Raw genomic sequence first — 14,802 nt, 5'->3', positions numbered from 1 at the left:
TGGAAAGGAAGGGTTAAAAGGAGCCTGCAGGTGAAGGAGATGCGAGGGGTTAGCAAGGGAAAGGCAGGCGTGGAGGAGGAAGTGAAAGGGCTGGCGGGGCTCTGGGAAGGAAGGGGTTAACCCGGGCTTCGCCCCGGGGAGGAAAGGGAGGCGTGAACACAGGGGAGGTGGGATCTCGGCGCGGCCTCCCCAAAACAACAGGCCGCTCCGGCAAAGCGTGGGTTAAGGGGGCGGGCCCAGGGGAAAGCCACGTGCCAGGGCGGAAAGCTATTGGTTCGCCCGGAGTTGTTTGTGAGTGGCCATTGGCGACGTCGAGGCGCCACGACGAGCCGATTGGCTGGGCGTTGGAATGCCCGCCAGGGCAAGGGTAGGGAGGAGGCGGCCGAATCGCGTCGCTGGGCCCAACGGTGCGCGAGCGCTGCCAGCGCGGGGACCACAACCCGAGTCGCGGCCGCCGCAGCCATGCGCTGGGTCTGGGCGCTGCTGAAGAATGCGTCCCTGGCAGGGGCGCCCAAGTACATAGAGCACTTCAGCAAGTTCTCCCCGTCCCCGCTGTCCATGAAGCAGTTTCTGGACTTCGGTACGGAGTGGGCGGGAGGCAGCTGGCAGCGGAGGCCCGCGGGGCTCTGGGAGGGGCAGCCGGGGGCTAGGGGGACGGAGGAGAAGAAAGGCCCCGGGTGACAGAGAAAGGTTGTTTGGAAGGGTACAGGCAGGAAAGAGTTAATGGGGAAGCAGGAACCGGCCGGGGCCTTTCGACTGGGCTGTTGATGGGAATGAGGGGCATTTACAAGGAGGGTCCCGAGGTTTCTTCCTGGGCCTCATGAGGGATCTTGAAGAGTAAGGGGCAGTGAAGCTGTGATGTTACTGCAGGAAGGGAGTAGGGTGGTATCCAGACGCTAAAGGGTTAATGGGAGTTGTCCTCATGACTGGAGGAGTAGGGGCCCCTCCTCCCACCAGAGGAAACCGGGGGTCTGCTGGTGGGAGTGAGGAGGCAGGGTTGAGAGGTGCAGCCATCTGGAGAGAGACCTGGACTGGGCATGAAGGGTCAGACACCCCTGGGCAGAGGGTGAGATTAAGCCAGGGGCAGTTGGGGAAGGGGGCTCTTCCAGAGGATGCCAGCGGGAGAGAGTGCCCTGACTGGTAGACATCCACCCACAGAAGGAGCTGGACCCTAGCTGCCCCGTGGGCAAGGACACTTGAAGATCAAATCTGTTCTGGCCTGGCAGCCTCTCCCCAGCTGGGCAGGGGCCCCAGGCACCATGATGTGGAGTCAAGCCGCCTATACCTCCCTTGGCTGCCCCAGGGCTGCTAGGTCAGGATCGCCCACTACTAGCATCCTGGGGGTGGCCCTGGGGCAGGAGGGAGGCTGTGCCAACGTGGTGGCTGAAATGGGCATTGTGTGGGCCCTGTCTGTCTGTGGTATTTCCATGGTGCCAGCTGGGGACTGGGGGTGGGGGCAGTCTCTCAAGAGTTGAGTTGATGTGCCTAGCTTGGGTTGCAGCTGCGTCAATGATGGGACGGAAACAGGGAGGTGGCAGCCGAGACATAAGGCACCTGTTCCTCAGGACTTGTCTGCCTGCACCCCTGCCCTGTCTGAGTCTTGAGCCTCCCCCATGTAGGAAAGCCTCCTGGGCCCACCCCAGCCCCCAGCAGCTGTCCCCACAAAGTGCACCCTAATTACAGAAACATCACAGCTGTGGGGGGCTCACAGTAGAGTTTGGTCAACTTGTACTATGGGGGAAACTGAGACCTTCAAAAGGATGATGGCACGGCCTGGGTGACAGAGTTGGAAGCAGAGCCTGATGGACTGGAACCCAAGGCCCCTGACCCTTGGCCAAGGCTGTATTCGGTCCCCCACCCTCTCCATCTTGACGCCAGACAAGGACCAAGGCATTTGGACTCCTGTTCTCGGGCTCGTTTGCCCCACGGATGGGCATTAAAGCATAGCAGCCCCACATGGGCATTCAGGCCAGGCTGGGTGAGGTGGGCTGGCCAGAGAAAACACTGGGAGCCTGCAGTGGTGGTCTAGCCATAGCCCCCCTCAGCCAGAGCCCAGTCCTAGGTAGGGATGGGTTTCCCAGGCTCCTTTGCCCCCTGGGATCAGCCCCTCAAAGTGAGTGTGCTGGGAGGGAAGGAAAGAGAAGTGAGGTGACTGAGGCCAGAGGCAGCTCCACATGGGCCCAGGAGTGGCCCTGTCCACTGTGGTTAAAGGCAAGCAGGGTTCAGCTGGGGATGAGGAGAGGATGCCACCCCTGAAGTGTTAGGCACGGGGTGTAGGTGTTTGAGCCCTGCAGGGGATGGGGAGCCTTGCTGTGTGCAGGTCACTTGCTCTCTGAGCCCCCAGTTAATGAAGGGTTTAGCTGACCTGGCCGAGACATCCTTTGGCTTTCATAGTCTGTGGCTCTGTGGCTCACCCCTCTTTCTCCTGCCAGGATCCAGCAATGCCTGTGAGAAAACCTCCTTCACCTTCCTCAGGCAGGAGCTGCCTGTGCGCCTGGCCAACATCATGAAAGAGATCAACCTGCTTCCTGACCGGGTGCTGAGCACACCCTCTGTGCAGCTGGTGCAGAGCTGGTGAGACCCCTGGCTCAGTCCCTGCACCTCCCACTCCATCGCCAGTGTCCCCGGGCTCAGGGATGGAGTCTCCAAGCTTTTAGCAGCCTTGAGGATGGGGTGGGGACAGACAGGAGACACCAAAGCCCCAAGAGCTTGGAGTTGCCTAGGGTCACATGGGAATCCGAGGCCAGGGCAGGACTGAGGTCAAGCTCTTAGTCTCTGTGTCTAGCCCTCTTCTTACCACCCACCTTTCTCTGGAAACACAGGATCCACCCAGGAAAGCATGATTTTCACAGCCAAAACCCCAAGTCAGGCTGATGTCAGCATTAGCCAGCAGCCCAGACCTGGAACTCCAATAGCTGTTAGGCAGTATTTATTTGGGGGTAACTTTTTGGGAAGCAGAAACAAGAAGCAAGTTTTCAAATAAATTCTATAACCCAAGCTGCAAGACAGACTGTTTTGGATGTTGGAAAATACTCAGATACACACAAGGATGGCACAGTACCTTCCCGAAGAGCTTTGGAGGGGCAGAGACCAAACGTTTATTGCGCACTGCAGCAGGAACAGAGGGAAAGGCTCAGCAGAGTTCACTCAAGAACTCAAGTTAAGTAACTGAATGAAATTAGCCAAAGGCCAGTCACATGAAGAATAAACAAGGGTGTCCCTTGTCACTGGGCATGTAAATAGCTAATCCTCATTGACTGTGGTGGCACCCTTGCAGAAATCTTGGGCTGGTTCTTTTGGACTTCAGTATGATATAGTTGTGATTTCCTTGTAGACTCAGGAGCACGTGCCCACATGTACTCTGAGCCCAAAGCCATGTGAAGTCACAGCAGCTGCCCTCAGAGGCCTGTGATCTTGAGGGAAAAATAATACTCACCCAGGCAGGGTGAACTGAGTCCAGCATAGTGCTAGGAGCAGGGAGATGCCGAAGAGTTCGTTTTATTTAAATTAGGAATCCAAACATTATTTTAAAAGAACATTGATATTTTTCCCTCATTGTGGAAGTATAACAGATTCACTTGACACTTGGAAAATGCAAAATAGTAGATAGAAGAAAATGCCAACCACTCCCCTCCACCCCCTAACCGAACACAGTTCAGTTTCGTCAGATGTAGTGGTGCCTTTCCAGCGCTGTTTTCTATGCACGGACCTGTGGATATGGGGCTTGTTCTAATTAAATGAGATGTGGAGAGGGGCAGTGTTGTACACACAAGGCTAGGGGTGTAGTGGGTGCACCATGAATGTTGGTTGAACGACACGTTGTGGGGCAGTTGCTATGGACATGCAGAGGAGGTGACTTGTCACTGGACCTTACAGGGTACCTAGGCAAGCTTAGAGCTAAAAGGAAGGGAAGGGCATTCCAGGCTAAAGGAATAGCCTGGGCAAAGGGGTGGAGACAGGAAGGAGCCTGGCTAAGGTAGCTGAGAACTGACTTTCTGGAGATTGTGCTGTTAGTGTGGGCTGTGAAGAAGGGGTGGAGGCATGAGGCACAGAGCCTGATTTCCATGGAGCCCAACCAGGTCACCCCTTGCTGTGCCCTGCCTCTTGGGGGTCCAGGACCTCTGAGCCAACCAACACTTCCCACTGTGGGTGGTGTGGAGTGGTGGGAAGGAGACAGAAGGTACCATCTGTTCTCCCTGGCCCTCCTCCGGCTCTATCCGGCTGCCTGACCTGGCTGCCTCTCCACCTGGTTCCTGACTCTAGGGCAGGACTTCTCAGGCCCCTCACTGGACACCGTGTTCCTGGGAGAGCTGAGAGATGCGGGAGGAGGGCATGGGGCTGCTGAGCTTCCCATGACTCCCCCAGGGGCCCCTGCAGAGTCTCTTCCTGAAACTCAGTGACACAGATAAGAGGTTGGCCTGACTTATTCTTCCGCAAAGCTTGCAAGTAATGCCAAGTAACAGCAGGAGGGAATGAAGTTAGACGAGAGAGAGCACTTCCTCAATGAAAGATTCAGCTTAGGCCGGGCACGGTGGCTCGTGCCTGTAATCCCAGCACTTTGGGAGGCCGAGGCGAGCAGATCACAAGGTCAGGAGATCGAGACCATCATGGCTAACACGGTGAAACTCCGTCTCTACTGAAAATATAAAAAATTAGCTGGGCGCGGTGGCAGGCACCTGTAGTCCCAGCTACTGGGGAGGCTGAGGCAGGAGAATGGCGTGAACCCGGGAGGCGGAGCTTGCAGTGAGCTGAGATCGCGCCACTGCACTCCAGCCTGGACGACAGAGCGAGACTCCGTCTCAAAAATAAAGAAAGAAAGACTCAGCTTAGAGGAGAGCAGGCCGAGGGATTGCTAAAGCATCCCAACACACTGAAGAGACCGCCTGCCAAGAATGTTTCCAGAGAGAATGAGCATTGGCTACAGCAAGAGAGACTAAGGTGTGTGGACAAGAAGGACTTCCCGACAGAGTTGAGGTGGCTGCCTATAAGAGAGTGGAGAGCTCGTTCTCCAGGAGCAACAGCCTGCTAGCTGGAATGATGGAGGTGGGCAGGTTCTAGGTGCCTGAGAGGAGGGGGGTGACTTTACCAGGGAGCTTGGCAAGAGGGCCTCTAGCCTGAGTCTGATGAGTAAGGAGCAAACCCTCCTTTCTGGAAAACACAAGAGCCCTTGGCAGATGGAGTTATTCGTGGTCATGGTTCATCTGTGGTCATAGAAATGGAGTTTCTACTCAGCTGGGGAGAGGTTCTAGGCAGAGTCACTGTGGGCAAGGTGAGAATTCCTGGTTCTAAATAAACCTGATACATTATTTCAACTGGACAGACTTGTGATAGTGGGCCCTGTTTTGGTGGAGACTGGACGCGGAGAGAAAGTCCCAGGTTTGGCCTCAGCATGTGTGACTTTGAAGCTTCATCCTGGGCAAGCCACATGGCATCTCTGAGCCTCAGCTTCCTCATGTGTAAAATGGGGACCCTTTGTGTTTGTAAGGGCCAAAGGCCAGTGCTAGATGTGAAAAGTGTGCAGAACTCTACCAATACAAGCCATGTCCCCAGGCTGCCGGGCAGCAACACCTCCAGCCCACAGAGGATGTAACTGTGGTGTGGCTTCTTGGGCAAGGTAGTAATAAATCATGATAATAACAAAAGCAAACACCTCCAAAGGCTAGCTGTGTCCCAGGAGCTGTCCTAAGTGTCTACGCATATTAACTCATTTCATCTTCACAACCTTATGAGGTAGTCCTTGCTATCATCCCATTTTCTAGATGAGAAACTGAGGTTCAGAGAGGTGAAGAACCTTATCTGAGATCACTTGGGGACTAGGTGGTGAAGTTGGGATTTGAACCCAGCTGTTGGATTTGGAGACTGGATTCTTGAAGGGAAAGGAGGGAGCCTGCGCTCTGGGCAGTGAGGTGGAGTCAGAGATTTCCAAGTTCATGGTGCAAGTCTGTGGGAGAGCAGAACTCACTTTACAACATTGTTGACAGCCGGTGTTGTTAGAGACAGAAAGGGACAACCCCGGCTCCTCTCCAGGCGTGGAGTCTGTGGGGATGTGCTTCCAGAAAATGCAGGAGCTGCAGAGTAGAATCAAATGACAATGACTCACTGCTGTCACTAACAGGCTCTTTGTGGGGGCCGTAGGTGGGAGGCGATATGGCCAGCACCTTCGCACAAACCTCCCTTGCCCGTCAGCAAGGTGTGTGGACCCCACACAGGGGGTGTGGCTTGGGTGCCGAGGACCTGCTAAAGCCACACGAGCTCTCCAAACCCGTCAGCCGCTCCTTGCATGACCGGAGCAGGACCGACCACTTACTGCGCATGTACTCGAGGCATCATCTCCTTTTCTGTACACCCAGGCCCACGAGGTGCTTACTCCCGTGAACCCCATTTTGCAGATGGGGACCTGAGGGACTCGATGGCCTCTTTAGGGCACAATCGATCAGCAGCGGAACCCAAACCTGCCTGGCTCATAGGCTCCGGAGGCGGGACACCGCCACCTCTCCCCCGACTGCAGCGAGCACCCTCCTCCCCAGCCCTCGCCTTGTTTACACCCTGCTCCCCAGCAGCTGTGGATACGAGTGCACAGGGCACACCCTCGCACATGCCACATGCACACAATTACACACACTCCCCCGCTGGCTCGGCACCCCCTCTGCTCCCACACAGGGCTGCAGGGCCCTCCTCCCACACTCGCCCACCCTCTCCTCCAGCCCCCATCGCCCATTCTCAGCCCCACACTCTCAGCAAGCCCCCTGGCTTCTGCCTGCATCCCACGCCTCCTCCTTCCCAATCCTGGGGCTCTGGACTGGCTCTGGAGTCCTGGAAAGCAGGGTTTGGGTGGGTCTCCACATTACCTTGGGCTGGGCTTGGGAGCTCCAGATCTCACCAAGGGACTCCTGGGGGCCTTGATTACTGCAGAGGTCAGCAGGCCCAGAGACCCCAGCCTCCCCGCAGGTCCCGGGGAGGGGTGGGGGCAATGCCTCTCCCGCCTGTCGGTGCCTGTCTGTCACTGCACCACTGCTTCAGGCCTCCCTTATATAAGCCCAGTTCTCTCTCTGGCCTGCAAGGGGTGGGCAGCCCAGAGGCCAGCGCCACTCGTCCCCAGTCTCTCTTCTTAGGACCAAGAACCGGCCCAAGGGTGACATTTGGTGCACCAGGCCCCTGAGGGGCTTCAGGGCCAGGCCAGGGACCTCTGGGAAAATCCTCATCCTCTCCCCTCCATTCCAAGAGTAGCCCGGGCCCCCTGCCCTGGAGGAGCCCTGGCCTTGTGAGGGAGGCTGGCAGGCGCTGCCCACTGTCACTCCGTGCCGGTGCCCTTTGCTCCACTTCAGTGGCCATGTGACCAGGCCCCATTTCTGCCCTCTAGGGTTGTTCAGCAGCCACAAAAGGGGTGGTGCCAGCAGCTGGGGCACTCTCCCTAAGTGAGACTGGGACTTTGACCGTGCCCACCCCCACCCGCTGCCCAGCACAGTCAGGAAGTGGATTAGCCTCCCAGCTCCCACCCGCTTCATCCCCACCTGCCCCCTGGGAAGGGGTCCCAGGCCCCACTTTGCAGTGGGTCTCCTCCCCCTCCTCTCCCCACCTGCCCCTAGCACTGCCTGTGTGCGGGCCCTCTCTCCCCTAAGAATCATATGAGCATGAAGGTCTATTTTGGGTGCGTTTAGGGAGCAAGGGATTCAGAGCCACATAGGCCTGGGAGAGAGAATCTCAGCTCTGCGTGTTAACTTCCTCATCTGTAAAATGGGTCCAGCAGTAGCGCCCACCTCCAGGGTTCTTGCGGAGGTGAAAGTGGGGCAGGATGGAAGCACAGGGTGGACCTGGCCATTGGTACCCAGTAAATGCCACCATCACCATCAGCAGCGGCATCACCATCAGGGCCAGTGTTGGCCGTTGGCCATGTGGTGTAGACTTGGAGTCTGCGAGAGCTAGGTTTGAATCCCAGCCTGCTGCTTACTGTGTGGCCTGGGGCATATCACTAACCTCTCAGTGCTGGTCTCGTTGTCTGCAAAAAGAGGGAAATACCTTGTGCTCATCAAGGCTGTTGGCAGATGAGAGACCCTGTGTGGGACTCGGCACAAGTGGATGTTAGTGGTCGCTATGTTATTCTCCAGGGAGACAGGTGAGGTCTTAGGAGTGCCAGCCTGATCGTCTGCTGGGGTGGCAGGGATGGTGAGGGGGGCTGAGAGAAAGGCTGATCTTTTCTGCTGTCAGGGTCCCCAGCCCCATCAGCAGCCACAGCTCCTCCTATCGGGCTCTGTGCAGAGCTCTGGGTAGGGACGGGTGGGCGGTGAGCTCTGGGCCTGAGACAGTCCCCTTCCTGTGGCAGTGGGGCAGGTCTCCAGGGCATAGGGGCTCAAACATGCTGTGATTCAGAGCCTACAAGCAGTGGGAGAGTATCAGATGCTGCCTGGGGGCTCAGAGGATGCACGCAGCTGTTGACAATGTTTGAGCTACCAGCCATAATAGGAGCAAGCATTTAGAGAGTGCTCACTATGTGCTAGGCACTGTGCCAATCATCATATGGAATTCTCACCACAAAGCAGTAGTAGATAGGAATAACAATCCCCATTTTCCTAATGAGCAAACTCAGGCCCAGAGAGGTTCCATGACTTACCCAGGGCTACACAGCTCCAAGTGCTTAAAGAGCCAGGTCTGGGTCCAGAGCTGGTTCTTTCACTCTCTGTCAGGCAAGAGCGAGAAGAGCAGCAATTGCTAGGTTTAAGGGGAAGGGCATTCCTAGCAGAGGGCACTGTGTGAACAGAAGCGTGGAGGTGAGAGTCGAGCAGAATCAGCACTCTGGAGTGGCAAGAGCGCTGGAGACTCGGGGGCTTCATCATCCCACTTACTAGCTATGGGGCTGCTGACGCCTCCCTGGGGGATGCTGTGCATGGGGCTGATTCCTGCCTGTCTACATGTTACAGGTTACAGTGAAGGTTAGAGCACTGTGGACATGGGAATGAGTCCTCGTGTGGAGGGGCCTTTTCTAGAAACACTGTTGGGCCCCTGGGGCCCTTGGCACTGCAGGGCTCTAGGCAGACCCCCTTCCTCCTGGTTATAAGTGTTTCTTCCAGAGAGAGGCTCTTCCTGCCTTCCCCAAAGGAACAAGCCACAGACCGGGCATGTTAGCAGGGAAACAGGTCATGGCTCCCCAGGGCACGGGCACAGTAGCTCCAGCTTGGTACCATCTGCCACCACAGGTGGGCCTGACTCCCTTGCAGAAGGAGGCCTGCTGCTGTCCCTGAGTTCAGGGCTTCTTTTTGGGGGGGACAGAGTCTCGCTCTGTCACCCAGGCTGGAGTGCAATAGAGCGATCTCAGCTCACTGCAACCATTGCCTCACAAGTTCAAGCGATTCTCCTCCCTCAGCCTCCTGAGTAGCTGGGATTACAGGCATGTGCCACCATGCCCAGCTAATTTTTGCATTTTTAGTAGAGACAGGTTTTCGCCATGTTGGCCAGGCTGGTCTTGAACTCCTGACCTCAGGTGATTTGCCCACCTCAGCCTCCCAGAGTGCTGGGATTACAGGTGTGAGCCACCACACCTGGCTGAGTTCAGGAATTCTTGATGCTCCTTTTAGAGCATCAAGCTCTTCTCGTAGCCCAGGGAAAACTGGCCTCCCCATCAGGCCTGTAGATGGGAGGGGCGGCAGGGCATCACCCACTGCTACCTGGCCTTTTGCAGTAGAGTGAGCTTCTCTGGACTCTCCATGGGCCCCAGCCCCACCTGGGGACAGAACAAGGCACACCCACCCCACCTTTGGGTCCTTCCCACCTGCCATTTTAGAATCCAATTGCCTAGGCAGGTGCCTGGCCCAGGGCACCCCAGCTCAGGGGTCACTCTGGGAGGCCCTGTGCTGGCCCCTCTGTCAGGGGTCACTCTGGGAGGCCCTGTGCTGGCCCCTCTGTCAGGGGTCACTCTGGGAGACCCTGTGCTGGCCCCTCTGTCAGGGGTCACTCTGGTGTCAGGGGTCACTCTGGGAGGCCCTGTGCTGGCCCCTCTGTCAGGGGTCACTCTGGTGTCAGGGGTCACTCTGGTGTCAGGGGTCACTCTGGTGTCAGGGGTCACTCTGGGAGACCCTGTGCTGGCCCCTCTGCCATTGTGCCTGCTGGATGCAGCAACACCCCGGGGGGAGAAACATTAGGAGCTGTTTCCACGCTGGGGCTCAGAGAAGTTGACGCACCTCCCTGCCTTCCCCCACTGCAGGCGCTAGGTCCAGTCTCCCTGCCCCATCTCAGCCTCAGTCTCCTGATCTGTGAGGCCTCTTGGATGGGATCATCTCCAAGCCCCTTCTGAGAGGACTATTCTAGGATTCCAAAGCAAAGGTGCTAAATGGGGGACCAGCAAATTTGAAGTTTTCTTGCATAACTGACTGGGTTGTCAGGGAGACTCACATACAAATGAAATGGATGAAGAAAAATAGTGAGGCGGCTTGTCGGCAGCTCTGTGTGGGGCCCGCGTAGGAGCAGGACAAGAGCGAGGCCCAGCTGAAGTGGGTGAGGAGGGGCTGGCCGCCTGAAGCTGAGGCTATGTCCCCTCCCTCCCCCGCACAGGTATGTCCAGAGCCTCCTGGACATCATGGAGTTCCTGGACAAGGATCCCGAGGACCATCGCACCCTGAGCCAGTGAGTGGGGACCCTGGGTGAGGCAGGAAGGCAGGTGTTGGCCACAGGCATCTGGGGTTGCAGCCCCTGGGGCAGAAGTACAGCAGGATGGAAGAAGAGACCCCTGCCTTCAGGAACATCCAGTCTAAGGGGGGAAACAGACTCTGCTTCAGGGAGCCCCAGGTTTGATGGGAGAGACATGGACTCCATTCTCACTGTTCCCTGAGCCCGGTGGGCAAGACCCAGGCTCTGCCCTGAGGAGGATGAGAACTCCGGGCTTTTGAGTGGGAAGCCTGCCGGCAGGCAGCTAAAAAATCAGAACGGGCTTTGGGAGGAGCAGGGAGGGCACTGGGAGTCCATCGGATTGGGAAGGGTAGAGCGGGTGAAGACACTGTGGAGAGGGGATACAGAAGCGGAGGAGAGTCTGGGGGTGTCCCATGTGAGCACCTGCCCTGCCCCACAGGTTCACTGACGCCCTGGTCACCATCCGGAACCGGCACAACGACGTGGTGCCCACCATGGCACAAGGCGTGCTTGAGTACAAGGACACCTATGGCGATGACCCCGTCTCCAACCAGAACATCCAGTACTTCCTGGACCGCTTCTACCTCAGCCGCATCTCCATCCGCATGCTCATCAACCAGCACAGTGGGTGCCGGCCACGGCGGCGGGGGGCAGGCGATGTGGGGGCAGTGCTGGGGCCCAGGGCCGGGCTGCCGAGGGGACCTAGACCACTCTTCAGAACCCCACAAAGGGAGTCTTTGAATAGTTACTCCAGTAACTATGGAGTTAATGGCTCCAACATAGAAAAATAAAATTTTTCTTTCTCATTCATTTTCCATTTCAAAAACGTTTTGTTTTCAATGTTTGCAAAATGTAAAATTATGTCACATCTTTAAAAGAATGTTTAATTTAGTATTTATAAAAACTCTCATTATGTTCAAAAACAATTTGTTGTTTAGAGTTTCTTATTCCAGGAGGATTCACTATGATTTTTGAGGGTTGTAGCCGGTCGTAAATTAAACAAGTTCCTCATGCTCAAATAATTTCCAAAGCAAGGTGGTAAGAGTTCTCTTAGAATGTTGTAGTCAAAGAAAAGAACAAATGCAGTGTGGAGATGTGATGTGGGGAGAGACCTCTGAAAAGATGTCTGTTTCAAGTTTGCAAAGGTTTAAAAACCGCCTAAGCTAGGGCTGGAGGGTTCAGGGGTCAGGGAAGGGAGGACAGAAGCAGGGGAGCAGGGCAGCTTTAGGACTGGAGCCTACAGAGGCATTGGAGGTGAAAGTAGAGAGAGAAGGAGAGCCTGGGGGAAGAGGGAGCGCTGGGACAGACTGCAGCCCAGCCAACAGCATCCTCTCGTCCTGCCTGCAGCCCTCATCTTTGATGGCAGCACCAACCCAGCCCATCCCAAACACATCGGCAGCATCGACCCCAACTGCAACGTCTCTGAGGTGGTCAAAGGTGAGCCATTCCCATGGTGCCTGGCCCGCAGAAGAGCCCCAGGGACCCCTCCAAGCTTACCTGGCCAGAGGGTGACTCGTTCCTCAGTAAGGGGTGCCATGGGTTTAGTGCTGGTGGTCCCCAGTGTCAATGTCAAGAGGACTGCCCGCTGGGTGGGCCACCCATGCCCTGAATGACCCCATCTTCTCTCAGATGCCTATGACATGGCTAAGCTCCTGTGTGACAAATATTACATGGCCTCACCTGACCTGGAGATCCAGGAGATCAATGGTGAGTGAACGGGGCTGTGTGTGTGTCTGTCTTGGGGCTGGGGACACACGGCAGGGCAAGGTGAGACGGGGAGTTGGGAGATGGACTGTTTTCTAGATGGGGAGAAGCAGAGTTATTATTGTATTGTTAATTCATTTGATAAATATTTGGGCTGGGCACAGTGGCTCACACCCGTAATCTCAGCACTTTGGGAGGCTAAGGCAGGCGAATCACTTGAGTCAGGAGTTTGAGACCAGCTTGGGCAACATGGTGAAACCCTGTCTCTACTAAAAATACAAAAATTAGCCGGGCATGATGGCACATGCTTATAATCCCAGCTACTTGGGTGGCTGAGACAAGAGAATCACTTGAACCTGGGAGGCTGTGAGCTGAGATCATACCACTGCACTCCAACCTGGGAGACAGAGCGAGACTTCATCTCAAACAAATAAGAAATTGAGTAAATGAATGAATGAAAGAGTAAGCAAGACAGAAATGGTCCCAGTTCTCATGGACCTTACATTTTTGGTGCTAGGGAGATTGTGGAATGGGGCCTTCAGCCAATTAACATGTAAATAAACAAGACCATCTCAGATCATGACAAGTGACAGGAAGGAAATAAAATGGGGTAACTCAACAGGGGTGGGGAGGAGGGGCGTGTTAGATTGTGTATCAGCTTGGCGGCTTTCCTAGAACCCCAATACCAGTGGCTTACTTAAGAGAGAGGTTTCCCTCTCGCCAGCCCCTTGCTGTACAGGTCAGGGCTGGCTCCCGACCCCTGATTCAGTTCTAGCCTGGAGGAAGGGAACAAGGGTGTGGAAGGCAGGGCCCAAGAATTGAATGCATCACTTCCATGAGTCACTGGCTACCCCAGCTCAAGGGAGGCTGGGGATTTAGTCTCTCGCTGGGCAGCCATGCACTCAGTTAGAACTTTGTGGGAGGGGGTGTGTCCTTTGGGTAAGGTGGTTGAGCAGTGACCTCCTGACAGTTTCCTGACCCTTGGTCCTGACTTGCCCTGCAGCAGCCAACTCCAAACAGCCGATTCACATGGTCTACGTTCCCTCCCACCTCTACCACATGCTCTTTGAGCTCTTCAAGGTGAGGAGGCTGGGAGCCGGTGCTTTGCGGGGAACGTGAGTAGGGCTGGCTTCTCCCATGCATCTCTTACCTCTGCCCCTCCGCAGAATGCCATGCGGGCGACTGTGGAAAGCCATGAGTCCAGCCTCATTCTCCCACCCATCAAGGTCATGGTGGCCTTGGGCGAGGAAGATCTGTCCATCAAGGTATGTGACCCTTTGACCTTGGGGACCAGGGAGCGGTAGTGGGGGCTTCCCTCCTGCCAGGAGACAGGCTCTCCTTTTCTCCTACATGGTGGGCAGATCCTGGGGGTGGGGAAGACCATGAGAAGGTCAGGGGTATTGGGCAGGGTGGGGAAACTGAGCTGTAAAGAATCCCTGACACGTCCCATCTCTCCCAGATGAGTGACCGAGGTGGGGGTGTTCCCTTGAGGAAGATTGAGCGACTCTTCAGCTACATGTACTCCACAGCACCCACCCCCCAGCCCGGCACCGGGGGGACACCGCTGGTGAGATGGCTTCACCTCAGCTCCTCCCACCTCCTGAGGGAGGCTTCTCTCCTCCTCACTCACTTCCTTATGTCCCTGCTCACTCAGCTCCTGTGTGGCCATCTGTGACAGTCACCTGTCTTGAATCTGGGCCCCTGCACCTCCCACATCTCCCCAGTCTGCACAGATCTCACCTGTTGGATGTCTCTCTGTCACCTTTCCCCCATCTTCCCTCTCCTCTGTAGCTCCCAAACCCCCAATTTCTACGTTTCTCCTGGTGTTGTCCAACTTGTCAGCACCTCCCTGTTAGAGAACTTGCGACTCAAAGGAGCCGTGGGGCCTGCTGTGACTTCCTGGCCCCTGAGCGGAACTCCTGTCCCTGTCAAGCCTCCCTCCCGCATTCATGATTCCCCCATTCACCCCACACGCACTTCTTGCCTCAGTGTCCCCTCCCACATGTCCCCTCCCAGCTCTGGGACCCCCGCCGTGTGACCCCAGCTGCACACCCTTCCCTCCCTGCATCAATCCCTGCAGCTCCAAGAGGCCCCTGCCAGCCTCCTCATCCTCATGGCCTTCCTGCCCCGCTGCAGGCTGGCTTTGGTTACGGGCTCCCCATTTCCCGCCTCTACGCCAAGTACTTCCAGGGAGACCTGCAGCTCTTCTCCATGGAAGGCTTTGGGACCGATGCTGTCATCTATCTCAAGGTGAGGGCCCTTCCCGCAGAGCCCAGCTGGAGAAGAGGTTTGCTGATAGGACCTGGGCAGGCTTGGCCAGCTGCGAGCGTTCCTTTCCATCCCCCCAATCCTTCCCTGGCCCCAGACTCTAAGAATCCAAGCAAAGCTACAGTTCCTCAACCTGAAGAACCCTCAATCCCCAGACACGCACAGCTTGTCAGGGAATTTAGGGGAGTGTGTGGTCTATGATTAAGACCCCTG

The 14,802-nt window shown here is 56.2% G+C and overlaps 1 protein-coding gene across 2 annotated transcripts in view; it reads left to right on the top strand.

Annotated features, from left to right (window-relative positions):
* Positions 1-325: 325 nt before the first annotated feature.
* The window catches only part of PDK2 (pyruvate dehydrogenase kinase 2), a 16,214-nt gene continuing 1,737 nt past the window's right edge, over positions 326-14,802 (top strand). The window contains exons 1-10 of one of the 2 annotated variants that reach the window (XM_055256079.2): positions 326-580; positions 2,433-2,574; positions 10,543-10,614; positions 11,057-11,241; positions 11,965-12,054; positions 12,247-12,324; positions 13,325-13,401; positions 13,488-13,586; positions 13,781-13,888; positions 14,458-14,571. In XM_055256079.2, coding sequence (XP_055112054.1) covers positions 463-580; positions 2,433-2,574; positions 10,543-10,614; positions 11,057-11,241; positions 11,965-12,054; positions 12,247-12,324; positions 13,325-13,401; positions 13,488-13,586; positions 13,781-13,888; positions 14,458-14,571 — 1,083 coding nt within the window. In that variant the 5' untranslated portion in view covers positions 326-462. Of the gene's footprint in view, positions 588-2,432; positions 2,575-10,542; positions 10,615-11,056; positions 11,242-11,964; positions 12,055-12,246; positions 12,325-13,324; positions 13,402-13,487; positions 13,587-13,780; positions 13,889-14,457; positions 14,572-14,802 lie in introns of both variants that reach the window. The other variant, XM_055256078.2, reaches the window with a different exon arrangement.

The sequence above is a fragment of the Symphalangus syndactylus genome, chromosome 20, assembly GCF_028878055.3.
Source record: "Symphalangus syndactylus isolate Jambi chromosome 20, NHGRI_mSymSyn1-v2.1_pri, whole genome shotgun sequence".
Lineage (NCBI taxonomy): Eukaryota > Metazoa > Chordata > Mammalia > Primates > Hylobatidae > Symphalangus > Symphalangus syndactylus.
Note: the sequence above shows the minus strand (reverse complement) of the source record. Positions and strands in the feature narration are given on the sequence as shown.